A 13,831-nucleotide genomic window follows, 5' to 3' on the forward strand; every position below is an offset into this window, starting at 1 on the left:
GCCCATTCACAACTTTGCAATTATGGAGAAAACTGAGAAGTTTACTAATTTCAGAATGGTGAGCTATCTTTGCAACAATGTTTACCTTTTTTAAAAAAAAAAAAAGTCTTGTGTCAGTGGGACTTGCTCCCAGTAATGTGTGTAACCCTATATACACATTACTGGGAGCAAGTCCCACTGAATTCAGTGACACTTATTTCTCAGTAGACATGTATAGGATTGCACTGTGAGACACTTACTGTGGAACAGGAATTATCATGATCAATCCTCTAATATGCAAATTACCACACTAGGCACAGTATGACACGGAAACTATTAGGATTTACTGATATTATTTTCTTACTATAAAATATATTTTTGGCATGCATCGTAGCAAGGGTGGCGCAGTGTCAACTATTAAGACTGAGCAGAATTTGGCCACAATCCTGCACACTGTGTGCATGGAGAGCATGGTATGGATGGAGTTTACGTGTCCTCTCCCCGCCCCCACCTGTCGCCTCTGTTCATGAGCCTTCTACTATTCTAAGAGCCACTGTGACTCAACAAGGCCATTTGCACTTGCAGCTGAGACCCTCCCCCATCTTACCTTCAAGCATTTGGAGCCTGCTCTTCCCCAGGCCCATGGTGTGCAGGCTACTCCCAGCAGAAGCAGGAGTGGAGACACGTGCAGGGGCCTGGTGGGAGAGGGGAGGTTATACTAGAGCCCTACGGGAAAAACTTCACACTCTGTTCTCTGTGCAAGCAGCATGCAGGATTTCGGCCTGTGGAAATTTGTGTGTTTGTTCAAAAAAACCATAAATCATATCAATTGCATCATTCATTCTACTGGTGGCAGGCTTTCCTTCCAGAGGAGAAAGAAAAAATGCTGGGAGCAGAAGCTCCCATATGTTAATTGCAACTAAGAGTAGATATGGAGACTGAAATAAAGCAATCTAAGTAAACCTACTTACTCAGAAAGAAGCCCATTGTATGTGCTGTAATGTATCCATAATGCACATTTCAAAAGGCCACAAAATGCATGTATTTGGATACAGAGGAATCCTGTGTATGCCTACTCAGAAGCGGTTCCCATTGAGCTCAATGAAACTTACACCCAGGTAAGTGAATATAGGCTTGCAGCCTCTGCAGTCTGGCAGGGAAGAGTCTGCCATTCTGCCTACTTCCAAATGGTCTCTTTCTCAAAAACGTCATGTCCTTTGTAAGTGTATTGTGCCCCCCGGTGGGACCTCCCCATATTCTGAGAACCACTTTCTGAACAGCTCCATATTCTAGGCTTGAGGTGTATTATGTTTAACACAACAACCATACTAATAACCCTACTGGATCCATCTAGTCCAGAACCCTGTTTTCCACAGCAACCAGGTGAGCTTATATGAGGGTCTTATAATAGTTCTCCCTCACTACTGCCTCTCAGTAAACTGTATTCAATGGCATACTGCCCCTAAACATAGAGGTTCAAGTTTGCCTAGGAAGCTTAGTTTGGTCAGAATTGAGGGTATACACTCCAGAGTTTATGCTAACTACATTACTTCTGGTAAAATGAGCCACCATAACCATTAGAGGGCCGTGAAAATTTGTGTCTCAGGCTTTTTAGACTCGTTTACCCATGTACTGTCTGAAACCAAAGGGTCACATTGGCTGCCAGATGGATTTTTTCCCCAGGTTTCCTACCCCACTAGTACCGCAAGCAAAAGGTGACAATCAAAAAAGTTTGGAGAACGTTAAACAAGGGAGAAATAGTATCACATTATAAGAGCCATTTTGGACTGTATTCTGTAATAGCATGTGGGAGAAATAATTTCCCCAGAATTTCATGGATTCAACATAATTTCACCAGTTTTCTCCAGTTGGCTTTTCCCAAGATCATTAAAAATAAATTATTCTTCATTAAAAATAAATAAAACTTCATTTCATACCTCCAGTTTCAGAAAGCTTGCCTCTGTAAATTTTATCTTCAACCACATCTGTCCAGTACAGTAAGCTCTGATTGAAGTGAAAATCAAGTGCTATTGTATTTCTCAAACCAGGAACTAACAGGCTGTAATCCCGTTTCTGTAGATCGATCCTTCTGATCTCATGCCGAATAGAGAAAATTATGAAAGCTTCAAATGGATCTGGGAATACAAAAGTATTATTTGTATAAAATATAATGATTACATCATTATGGTGACAGTAATAAAAAGGCATTCATTAGACTAACTCTGACAGAATATTATAACCATAAAATACTTATGCATTACATTTCTTGTAGTATTTTTTTCTAAAATACACATTGCCACTTAAATCTAACCTTTATTCAGCTACAACAATATTGATCTGACACTGCAAAAATGAAAATTAGATTCAACAATCTAACTGTGGTCTGAAGTTCTAGTAGCAGAAATTTATCATTGGTGACAGCTCAGAAATATTCACAGCAGAATCCTGTACATGTCTACTCAAAAGTAAAACCAACTGTGACCAATTGTGCTTTCTCTCATGTAAGAAGTGCAGCCTGGCAGAGTAATCCACCACCTCAAGACAAGGGAAGGAAGCAATACAGTTTTCATTTTGCTCTCTCAAGAACCTTCCCCTGTGCTTTGCTATCTAGCCCTGAAGGACTGAGCACTTGATTGATTTATAGTAGAAAGTGTGGGGCAATTCTTCTATTGTGGGAAAGGAAAAACATGTCCTTTTATCCTCCTGCAACTTCACTGCATTTGCAGATGAGTTTTTAGAAAGCACTTCATGGCGCTTATCCATTCTATCCCACTACCTCCAGATGTCTAGGGCTCATTTTGCACCTTTTCCTTCTCTCCCCTTCCCATAATTTACACCTTCAACATCCCATGTTTCCTGGAGGCTACTAAGCATGTTCAGTCCTTGCTTATTTTCATTTTATGAACTAACACATGAGCTCGTTAGTCAGAGACTTCTGCATAACTTGGGTATACACGTATGCAGAAAACACGACCTTATCCATGGGTAGGTTCATTTCACCGACAAACCGACACACACATACAATGAACAAATGGGGACTCTTTACAACACTTGATTTCTCTTTATAGAAAAACAGTAAAAATAGCAAGCAACAACAACAATGGGGAGCCACAGCAAAATGCGGTGGTGCATCCCCTGCTACTAACAGGCAAACTTCTGTTCAAGACTCTAGACAGAATGGAAATAGTGTTCCAGAAACTTCATATATGTCAACATATCTTCAGGCTCAGCAACAACCTTACCCAGGTTTACCAAAAAACAGGAGAAGAAAATAGGATAAATAAAAACTGTATTACTCTTATTTGTAAATAATCACCCATCTAAATTCAACATCCATTTGGAATGAGAGGAAAATTGGAGATGAATTATATGTACAGTATATTACAGTGTTAGATGCCTAATGGCAGCAGCTTCAAACCCCCAACACTAGCCCTGAAGTTGTGAATCATAAACCCCTTTCCTCAGTACAGATGTAAATATATGGGGTTCTTTGGTGTAATCTAGGCCAAAGGAACTGTTGGCTTAATCATGTATGGATGTCTCAGGGTAGATGTTGCTTGCGGTCTGTAAAAGAGGGTGTGCTGTTATAAGAGTTGTAAAGAATTCTGTTTTATTTTGTAAAAAAAAGAGAAAGTTTATAAATGTTAAAAGGAGGTAGACCGACTATGTTAATCCAGTGTTCCGCTCATTACTATTCAAAAGGGCAGTTACTCCCACAGTGGTCAGAAGAAAGATTATATAATCCCCAGATTATACACTATGGATGCCCTCTCATGTGAAAAATACAAGTATAAATAATCAGATCTGTATGTCAAGCTTTGTTAATTGAATGGCAATTTGTAAATCTCTACAATTTGTGAATAAACATTCAAAACCCTTTTAATCTAGGTGTTTAAGAGTTAAAGATGAAACAACCGGTGACTCATACTGCTTCTCCAAAGTGAATAGGCCTTATTTTGGTTCCCCTATATTTTCATAAATGGAGCTCTACAATAGTGAATAGTCTGTAAATGTCAACTTACCGATATTAGCACAGCTTTCTCCATCTTTATTGAGCTTCCAACCTTCATAACAGGAGCACTTAACGGTATTTTTATGCTGTTCACACACTTGGCTGCACTTCTGGTGTTTGGCACAATAATCTATGAATTCACAGGTTTTATTGTCTGAGCTCAGGTACAATCCTGGTGAGCATGAACACACAATTCTACCTCCAGGAACTATTGAGCACTGGTGGCTGCAACCGCCATTGTTAAGCAAGCATTCATCTGCAATTGAAGAAAACAAAACAGAAGTTGGTGTTTTTCAGACATAAAATGCAGACTAAAAGAAGGCTACCAGATCTGTAGTAAATTGTACTGGATTGAGACTAGAGAAAATTAATGTATAGAACTTCTCAGGAATCAGTATAAATAAATTTCACTGAATCTTTTATTAGTGTTGGAAGGAAAAGTGGAGTATGTTACTACACATAAGGATTTTTGCTTATACAGTGGTACCTCTGGTTACAAACTTAATTTGTTCCAAAGATCCATTCTTAACCTGAAACAGTTCTTAACCTGAGGTATCACTTTAGCTAATGGGGCCTCCCGCTGCGCCGCATGATTTCTGTTCACATCCTGAAGCAAAGTTCTTAACACGAGGTACTACTTCTGGGTTAGCAGAGTCTGTAACCCGAAGTGTTAGTAACCTGAGGTGTTAGTAACCTAAGGTGTTTGTAACCTGAGGTGTTTGTAACCCAAGGTACCACTGTAAAAGGTACATTGGGTGCCATTCTAGGTCAGAATAAAATGAATACAATAGGACCAAGTGCAACATCACAGTGCAAAAAGCCTACCCTCCAAATGGTTGTCTACAATGGTAGGGATCACAAATGGTCTAGAGAACATGCATAGGTCATGGCAGGACTTGCCTCTCTAATCCCTTCACTGTATCACTTTGACAGTGTGAAAATTATCACTGAATGCAGAGTTTGGAAGTCTGCTACAACCATCTAGAACTGGGAAAACGAAAATTGTGCAGATCCATTTCAGTGAAATGTTGTGCAATTTCAAGTGTAACAAGGAAAGGGATAATGAAAAGCTCAAGTGATAATGCACAAAGCTTTCACAATATTAATGTTTCCAAAGGGCAGATGCAAGTATACATGATAAATCTGATAAAGGGAACTTTTTAATATAGGAAAGAGCATGAAGTACCACAAAGGACATCTTCATCAGATCCATCCGGGCAATCTCTTATCCCATTGCAGAGCTTCTCCGGCTGTAGGCAGATGGAAGTTTCATTTGCGCAGGGGTATTTTGGTGGTCCGCACATATACCCTTCACAATGATCTTCATCAGAGCGATCCTCACAGTCAATGTCCCCATCACACAGCCATGCTTTGCTAATGCATCTCCCTTGAAAAGAGAAAAATAAACACACAGAATCAGACCAAAAGCAAATGCAGGGAAAAATTCTGAACAAAAATGTTCGGAAAAACTTTGCCTTGTATTTTAAAATAACACCTACAACAAAGTTGAGAACAGCCATTTCCTGCCCCAATGTCAAATTTAAAAAGCCTTTGATGGAACAAAAGTGCACGGAAGTAATTCAACATTTTATCTGTCCGAGGAGAGTATATAGAGAAAATGTGTGTGTGTGCGCACAGTGTTATTAAAAACATGAGCTTTGTTCCTCTTCCTCTTTAATGCATTTTTAAATGCAAAGGAGGGGGAAATTTTATGGGAACAGTTACACTTTGCAATGTGACTAGGTAAAAACAGAATTCTGAATAAGAATAGAAGTGGTAACAAAGTATCCACCCCCAATCCAAGATGAATCTGAAACAAATTTGTGAAAGATAATAATTTTTGAATAATCAAAAATAAAAAGGGGTAATCTATGATCAGTTATTTGTTTAGATAGAATACTTATAACCAGCTTCATATCTCTGAGACACTCTCAAATAGGGTTGCCATGTTTCAAAAAGTTACCACAATATCTGGTATCAAGTGCAGAAAGTCCCTATAGGGATATGCTTATTCAGGTGACATTTTCTGCCTTCAGCCTTTGCTATTTTTTCTTTTCTTTCCCGAACTGCCATTTTTGTTTAAGGAATATTAAAATATAAATCTGAATTATTGAGATTAAAGGCAAATATTGAGAGTTATTACGCTCCTAAATTTATTTCAAGTCAATTGAACTGCCGAAGCACTGGTTTTGTTTTAATCGCCCTTCCGTGATCATTTTGTAGTTAGCTGTATCTCAATCCCGGTTCAAACATGAATAGTGGCACAGGGGAATCTGCTGTTTGGCGTTAGTCAAGCTCTATACAAACAGAGACACCATTACACTATGGCTTACTATGTCAACATGTGGACTCTTGGAGGGGTTCTTACAGAGGCTTTGCCATTGCCTCAGTCAGTCTTACTCCTCTATCATGCTGAGCTAGGCCAAGGATTGGCTTAGAGTATGGTCTGAACCCAGGATTATGGTTAAGCTCTCTCCACACTGACCACAAGCTGTAGCCCAGAAACCCAAGGCAATTGCATGTGTCCTGTTGTTGTACATGAACTAACTGCACATGTGCCCATTTCTCTGCCTGTTTCCATGCTTTCTTCACGTGCTATTCATGAAAATCCTTTTGCTATGAGTTTAACTATCTTGTAGGTACTAATAGTAAAAGGACAGTAAATAAAAAACTGGAAAAACAGGACCCCCAAAGCAGAAATTCTAGCCATCCATGACAGATAACTTTGCTCCAGTGACTCTAACAATCTCCCAGCTTTAACACATAACCTGTAAGGTATAATTAATTTAATAATATTGACTGACATAGTAAAATAGTATACAACTGCACTTACTGCTAACTAATACAGTGGTACCTTGGTTCTTGAATATATTCTGTTCCGGAAGACCGTTTGTGTTCTGAAACATTTGAAAACTGAGGAGCAAATAACTATCTGTAAATTCAACTGAGAAAACTGAAAAACACAAAGCAGAAGCTGTTCGACTTCCGAGGAGCATTTGAAAACAGAAGCATTTACTTCCGGCTTTTCGTCGTTCGGGTTCTGAAACGTTCGTCAATGGAGACGTTTGAGAACCAAGGTACCACAGTAATATACAATCATAAACTCAAAAAAGCTTAATGAAATATTTCATGGTGCTAAAAAAACCTATTCCAACATTGGACAGATTCCATTTCATATGAAAAGAATTATCCAGAATCCTCCCACTTTGCCTCCATTAATTTAAGCAGTTCTGTAATTTTTCTTTTCCTTTTCTCTTGTTGTCTACATCATTCCCATTAGCTGATCCATGCCCAATGCTCTGAGTATAGTACTATTGGTCCTTATTCAACTGTAAATGTGCAGGTCTGTCAGATAAGTAATTAGGGATGGACAAATAGGTTGATTTTGGTTCTCTGTTTCTTAAATTCAGTTCTTACATTTCCACAGCAATCCTGAGAATTCATCAGCATTTTAGTGCTAATTTCTCTCAACACACAAAAATGCAGTTTTGACTACTATACAGACTTTTTCAATCAATTTCCCCTAATATTATTAAGCATCTTTGTGTGCCATTTTCACTAATATATGCATTTATATGCTTATTTTACTTTGCTATATGCATTTTTTTCATTGCATGGTTGGAGAACTGCACTGCAAAACTGAGAGAAGTGCAATTTGACGGATGGGTGTGTTTCTCCTCTATCTCTGGTAGTAATTATACCTATAAGTTATTTAACAGAAAGAAAGTATAGTGGGAAGGAACCCTCCTAAACAGCTGATATGTATGTGCTCTTTCTTGTAGGGGCTATAAACTTCAAGCCCCAGTTCTTGCATCATGTTGCAGAAACCGTGTGTGCAGCATAAATTTGCATGTGCAAGTCTTTATCGAGCTAGTGCAGCAATGGGGAACCTGTGGTTTTCAAGCTGTTACTACACTCAAATGCCCATCACCCTTCACCATGTTACCGAGGGAGCTTGAGTCCAACAATTTCTGAAGAGCCATTGGTTCCCCATCCCTGAGTTAGGGGGACCTTTCTTGGGTATATCTACATCTACATCCTAAGCTGGGCCATGATGATTATATTCCAGAAAAATACGTAACATTCCCTTAATACAAAACCACCCGTCTGTGAATTTGGCACCAGAAGCCTCCCCAATAAAATGTTTTTGGGGAGGGTGGGAGGTCACAGAGGCAGCCCTGGGCCAGTGGAGATGGTAAGAGGAGGAGACTGAGCACCAGAGAGGAGTTGCCAGCCATTGACACCACGCTGCTGCCTCATTTGGCCCCACACTCTAGCTCCCGGCATCCCTGTTTCACACATACATCATGTGTGCATCATCACCCCCTCAATCTTCTACTTAAGTTGGCACTTCTGGAGAGCCTAATCTTTCCATTTCAGTTTCTCTTAGTTTCCTATTTTTCTGTTCATCAATTTCCATATCAGTTTGCAATATATATTTTTAACATAAAAGCATTTTAGTGTAATATACACACCTTTGTACACAATTTTCCTGAATATACACATTTTTGTGAGAAAAATTCCCTAATAAAATGCACTTTGGTATATTATTTTCATTAATATATGCAATGTTATGCACACTTTCCCCAAATACACACTTTTTTGTTGAACTGCATCATAAAATTCAGAGAAGTGCATATTTTGAAAGCTAGCTATGTTTTGCTTCATGTGTTGTTCCAGGAAGTATGAATTCCTCCTCATCCCTACTCAGTGGCAGAAAAGCTCCCCAGATCTGCAAATGAACAGCAGCTGTTGTCTCTAACTAAATTCAAACTTTTATAACTGCCAACAGGCCCCATAGTGTCTATTTCTAAGATGATTACATTCAACTTTCCCTGCTACATCCCTCTCCTCATTTTTTTCCCTTGTTTGATCCCGCCCCCAATATTCTCAGGTCTCATCCAACATCTCACGATTGTTAATTTTTCAAAGTTGTTCGTATTTCCTCCTCTGTTCTCTTCAAGTCTGTTGCTTTGTTGGCCCAACATGAGGTTTTTATTTAATTGCCCAGTCTAAGCCAACAGAGAGCTAATGGAAGCCACTGATGCCAAGTAAATTGGAAATAACCCAAAGTAAATTGAGTTTGCTTCCATAATAACACACTGCCTCAATTTTGTTTTATAGATATATACACTTTTAGAATAAGTCTACTTCCTTGACTTCTTTTTCACTTTCCCCCTATAATTTATATAAAGATGACAAAATGACATTGGTGACACCATTCTCTCAAAATTTTCAGGCAGGACTTCCGAATGGTATCTGGTCTAACTTTTGACAGGCCTGAACAGATTATTAACAGAGATTGCAGATGGATATTTCCTTCTGGCTATAAAAACACAAATATCAATTGATTAAACCAGCTGCTGTTACAATTTTTAAGTTCTTTTTTAAAAAACAAACTTACCTTAAAATATGTAAGTTAAAGGTATCATGTTGTATAGCTTATTTTAGACATGTTTTAAGTATTCCTGACATCATATAGCATATATGTAGTACAACCCATTTTAATGTACTTTGCATGTTGTGATATTTTACTTGTATGGTTGTTGATTTAATTTTGTTCAGGTTTGTGACCACATAATAGATATGTTTAGACTTCTTTTCACCTTAATGAAAAGAAAATAATCTATAATAGAATATTCTTCCTACACTCTGATAGGCTAGACACTTGCTATTATCTAAAACAAAATGCATATGTGAGCACATTAATCTTTATTGCACTACCTAGGAAAAGGCCTACAATTAAACTTTTATTGTTATGCACGTTTTGATACTTATTTCAATTTGAATGTATTTATGAAAAAAAGGTTTTTTCCCCTAGACATTGTTTTATTCTGTATTATTCTCTAAATAACTGCCCTATAGTAATTCATTCTTTGCTTTTATAGCTGTTACATACACACAGCTTCTACCTGCAAAGCTTTCAATCGTTTTGAAATATTTACACTATGCTATATTTCTTATTTAATAGCACTCTTTGCCAATTGCATCTGGAGTGTTTTACATTGAAATAATACAATGAAATAGATAAAACCACATCAAACAAAACTCCAGAAATAATTTTAAATGAGGGAGGTCATTGTAATTTATAAAATAACAGAGCATAACTGTGTGTATATATCAGCATTTCTGCTCATGGGGAGTGACACTCACTGTGCATGAACAAGGTCTACTAAGATAATAAAAAAGAAAATATTTCAAGCAGTAATGTAGCTTTTAGTCATGCAGTCCCTGGGAGCTTGTCCCATGGGCCACAGGATAGTATCAGACCTCCCTTCCAAACTTCAGAAAGATTTTGGATCCAGTGTCCCTGCCAACACAGAACCCTCCGTAACCCTGGCAGCTACAGTGTTGGTATGGCCAGCAGTTCTCCAGATCTGACTCCAACTTTAAGCGAAAAGCAAATAGCAGCATTAAAGAGAAGCATGACCACTTTTATACTGGCAGAGCCAAAAATTATCTCTGGTTTTGGCAATATAAAATTGGTATATTGCTTTCAAATAAACAAATATTACTTTACTCTTAATCAAACAATTTTTTTGTACCTGTGGTCTTGCAGGAAAATTTTGTTTTAGCGTCACATGGGCGTATGGTTCCATTACAGAACTTTTCGTCGCTGCCATCCTCACAGTCCTTTTCTCCATCACAGCGCCATAAGTCAGGAATACAGTTTCCATCCGGGTGGCACTGAAATTCTTTCCCATTACATCCTCCAAGAGAGGCTGTTTCTAAGATGATAATAATAATACAAATAGATGATCAAGATGACAAATGTCTCTGTGAGAAACCTGTTCTAACACAGACACTTCACTGGAGATGCTATGCCAAATCTATATCTATCTATGTATCTATCTAATGTATATCAGCAACTCCTCTCTGATCCTACATATGCTTATGCAGGGCAGCTGAGCACAAGCAAAGAAAGAAGTAGATTCTCCTCCCCACTAGTGCCTGAAATCTGCTCTATACATGATCAATATCAGCAAATTGCATGTCGAGACCCCAAAACCACCCCTCCTCAATGAATGAGACACAAGGACATGGATATTAGGTTAATATTATTGGGCAAAATTTGGTCACAATGTTATTGGTTACAGAATGTGAGTGGTATTGGCTTAGGCATTGGAGTTGACCTGACTATATCTGACTCCTGCCTGTCATGCAAGGAATCCGCTAAGGGTCAACCACCGATAGGGGGAGCCCCATCGATGCATACCAACTCAAGCTCCCCCTGGTGTTCCTGTCGGGGTCGTGTCATGGCCCTAGCCCCCGACCCGGGCTTCAGACGAGATCCACACCCCCGGATTCTTTTAACGGGATACCCTTAAGCTTAGAGGGGCAGGTGATGGCCACACCTCCCCTCCCCCATAATAAGATCAACCAATGCCTAACCACCAAATCTTACAAAGTTGTGACGATTGCTACGAGGCAGGCAAAAACCAAATGGCCCATGCCAATCTACCAAGTGGAAAAATTCCTACCAGGCCCCTCAATGGCGACCAACCGCGGTCCATAGCAAGGCCAATGACGAAACCTGTAAATTACCGTATTTTTCGCCCTATAGGATGCACTTTTCCCCCTCCAAAAATGAAGGGGAAATGTGTGTGCGTCCTATGGGGCGAATGCAGGCTTTTGCTGAAGCCTGGAGAGTGAGAGGCGTCGGTGCGCACTGACACCTCTCGCTCTCAAGGCTCCACGAAGCTACCCGCAAGCCTTGCTCACCCGGGGGGAGTTCCCCCGGGCGCGCAAGGCTTGCGGGTGGCAGCCTGCAGCGCGGAGCACGGGGCGCCCTTCGGAGGACGCCCCGTGCTTCGCGCAGGTGTCGGCAAGCCTTGCGCACCGGGTGGGAACTCCCGCCCGGGAGCGCAAGGCTTGCGGGCGGCAGCCTGCAGCGCAGAGCATGGGGCGCCCTCCGGAGGACGCCCCGTGCTTCGTGCAGGTGTCCACAGCCTGCCGCCCGGCGCGTGGGGCGCCCCACAAGCTCGGGGGACAGCAGGGAGGCGTAGCGCCGCCATCCCACTGTTCCCCGACCTGAGACCACAAGATACATGGATGATACATCCTGAGATACATGGATGTATAGCTAACCAGTGAGTAATAGAAATATGGCGGGTGGGAGTACTCAAGCACCCTACACTATTCAGAGATCCAATACATTCTGAAAACCAAATAAGCAACTTGAGGCAAGTTGAAGGAACAACTTCTGGCTATATAATTATTATCATTCTTTTCTTAGAATGGGTTTATGTATTCTTCACCCCTCTTCTGTTGTTAACCAGATTGTGTTCTCTGTGGGATTAACAAAAATGAGATGAAACAGGATAGGAGCTGCTGGTCAAGTATTATTTGCTTATACACCATTTATTCTGATTTCACCCCAGTTGTAAAGAGGGAGAGACTAGTAGATTGACGGGACCTTCACCTCCCACTACTCTGAACCATGTCTTATACTTCTGCCACAAAGAAGTGTATTTTAATTAAGTTCATTCTTGCTCCTCCTTCCTCTATGATAGTCACAATGCTTTCTTTAAACTTGGAGACATCCTTTTCAGTTACTAATTTTCTTTACGCAGTCTATTGATGCTGAGAAGATCAGAAAACTGTTGCACTGATGCAACTTGTTTCTTTATTTTACTCAAAGACTGAAAGAACTTCAAGGCTACCTATGGTTATTTTACAAAAATGTTTGTACCATAAATTTAGCTTTTGCAAGGTTTGCCAGTGTAATTGCTCCTAGTTCTCTTTGAAGTTTTATACTGCTATTTTGTGATGTTACTTTGAGGTAATTTCAAGCAACCCTTGCTCAAAGTCATCACATCATTGAGTTTCAAAGCAGGGAGAAATCTGTGCTTGTGGCTTCACAGTGAAGTGTCCTTAGCACTACATACATCATATTCCACAACACGGAATTCAAATGTTTATTCATCCCCGACTTTTCAAGCATAAAGAATGTATGCTGCTACCCTGAGAAAAAAGCTAATTATGAGGATATTTGCTGAAATTATAATGAAACTGACTAGTTTCTATCATATAATGATATTTGGGTTTTCAGGCATCTAAAACTTAAGTGTGTATGTGTTGCTTATTTCCAAACTTTCCAGCACATAATAATATTCCAGTGATCAGCCATTCATAGTCATGGATTTATGTGGGACTTACAAGTAGTAAACAGCATGCAGAACTGCACTTGGCAAAGACATCCAAGCACATCTTACAGCCTATTTGTAATTAAGTCACTCAATTTTCTCTTAACTCAGCAGTCTCCAACAGCAGCCAACTTTCCTGCTGTTGACAGAATGCCCTGTTTGGAACCTGGTGACACCAATCAAGAACAGTCGCTTTTCTTCTTGGGAAGGCAGCTTCCGAAGCAGCTTGAGTTAGTGGTGCATTATGCAGACTTCCCTGCTGCCTTGCCTTTCCCCTCCTCATAAGTAGAATGACTCAGCTGTCAGAAGGTCAGGTAAGCTCTGTCACTCCACCTCACTACCTGCCAAAGATGCAGAGCCAAGTGTCCTACTATCTACAAACTCAGACAATTGTTCTCTAGTTTTTTTCACCAGGAAATCTTCCTTCCTTTGTTTTTTCTGAGGCTGCAGCTAGATTTGGATGCCCGAACTCTTCAGTCTTTGTTGTTCTTTGCTTAGGAGTGCCCCTGTTGGCCTCCACTTTGCCCATGGCTTCCCCTTTCATAAATATGTTAAACACTGCACCTTTTCACTGAACATTTGCCCACTTTCCAAAAGGCATTTACTATTCCTGATCAACTCCTTGAAGCATTAGGTTGCTTGCTTGCTTGTGCCCTCATGTCCCAGCAAATCCTTGTCATGGTCACTGAATGAG

The 13,831-nt window shown here is 40.0% G+C and overlaps 1 protein-coding gene across 3 annotated transcripts in view; it reads right to left on the bottom strand.

Moving 5' to 3' along the window:
- Positions 1-13,831, bottom strand: part of LRP1B (LDL receptor related protein 1B) — a 776,343-nt gene that overhangs the window by 168,254 nt on the left and 594,258 nt on the right. For all 3 annotated transcript variants that reach the window (XM_081004634.1, XM_081004635.1, XM_081004633.1), the window contains 4 exons: positions 10,537-10,719; positions 5,178-5,378; positions 4,002-4,247; positions 1,917-2,114 (listed from right to left, as the gene is read on the bottom strand). In XM_081004634.1, the coding sequence (XP_080860760.1) occupies positions 1,917-2,114; positions 4,002-4,247; positions 5,178-5,378; positions 10,537-10,719 (828 nt within the window). The remainder of the gene's footprint in view (positions 1-1,916; positions 2,115-4,001; positions 4,248-5,177; positions 5,379-10,536; positions 10,720-13,831) is intronic.

The sequence above is a fragment of the Podarcis pityusensis genome (assembly GCF_964106645.2).
Source record: "Podarcis pityusensis genome assembly, chromosome: 1".
NCBI lineage: Eukaryota > Metazoa > Chordata > Lepidosauria > Squamata > Lacertidae > Podarcis > Podarcis pityusensis.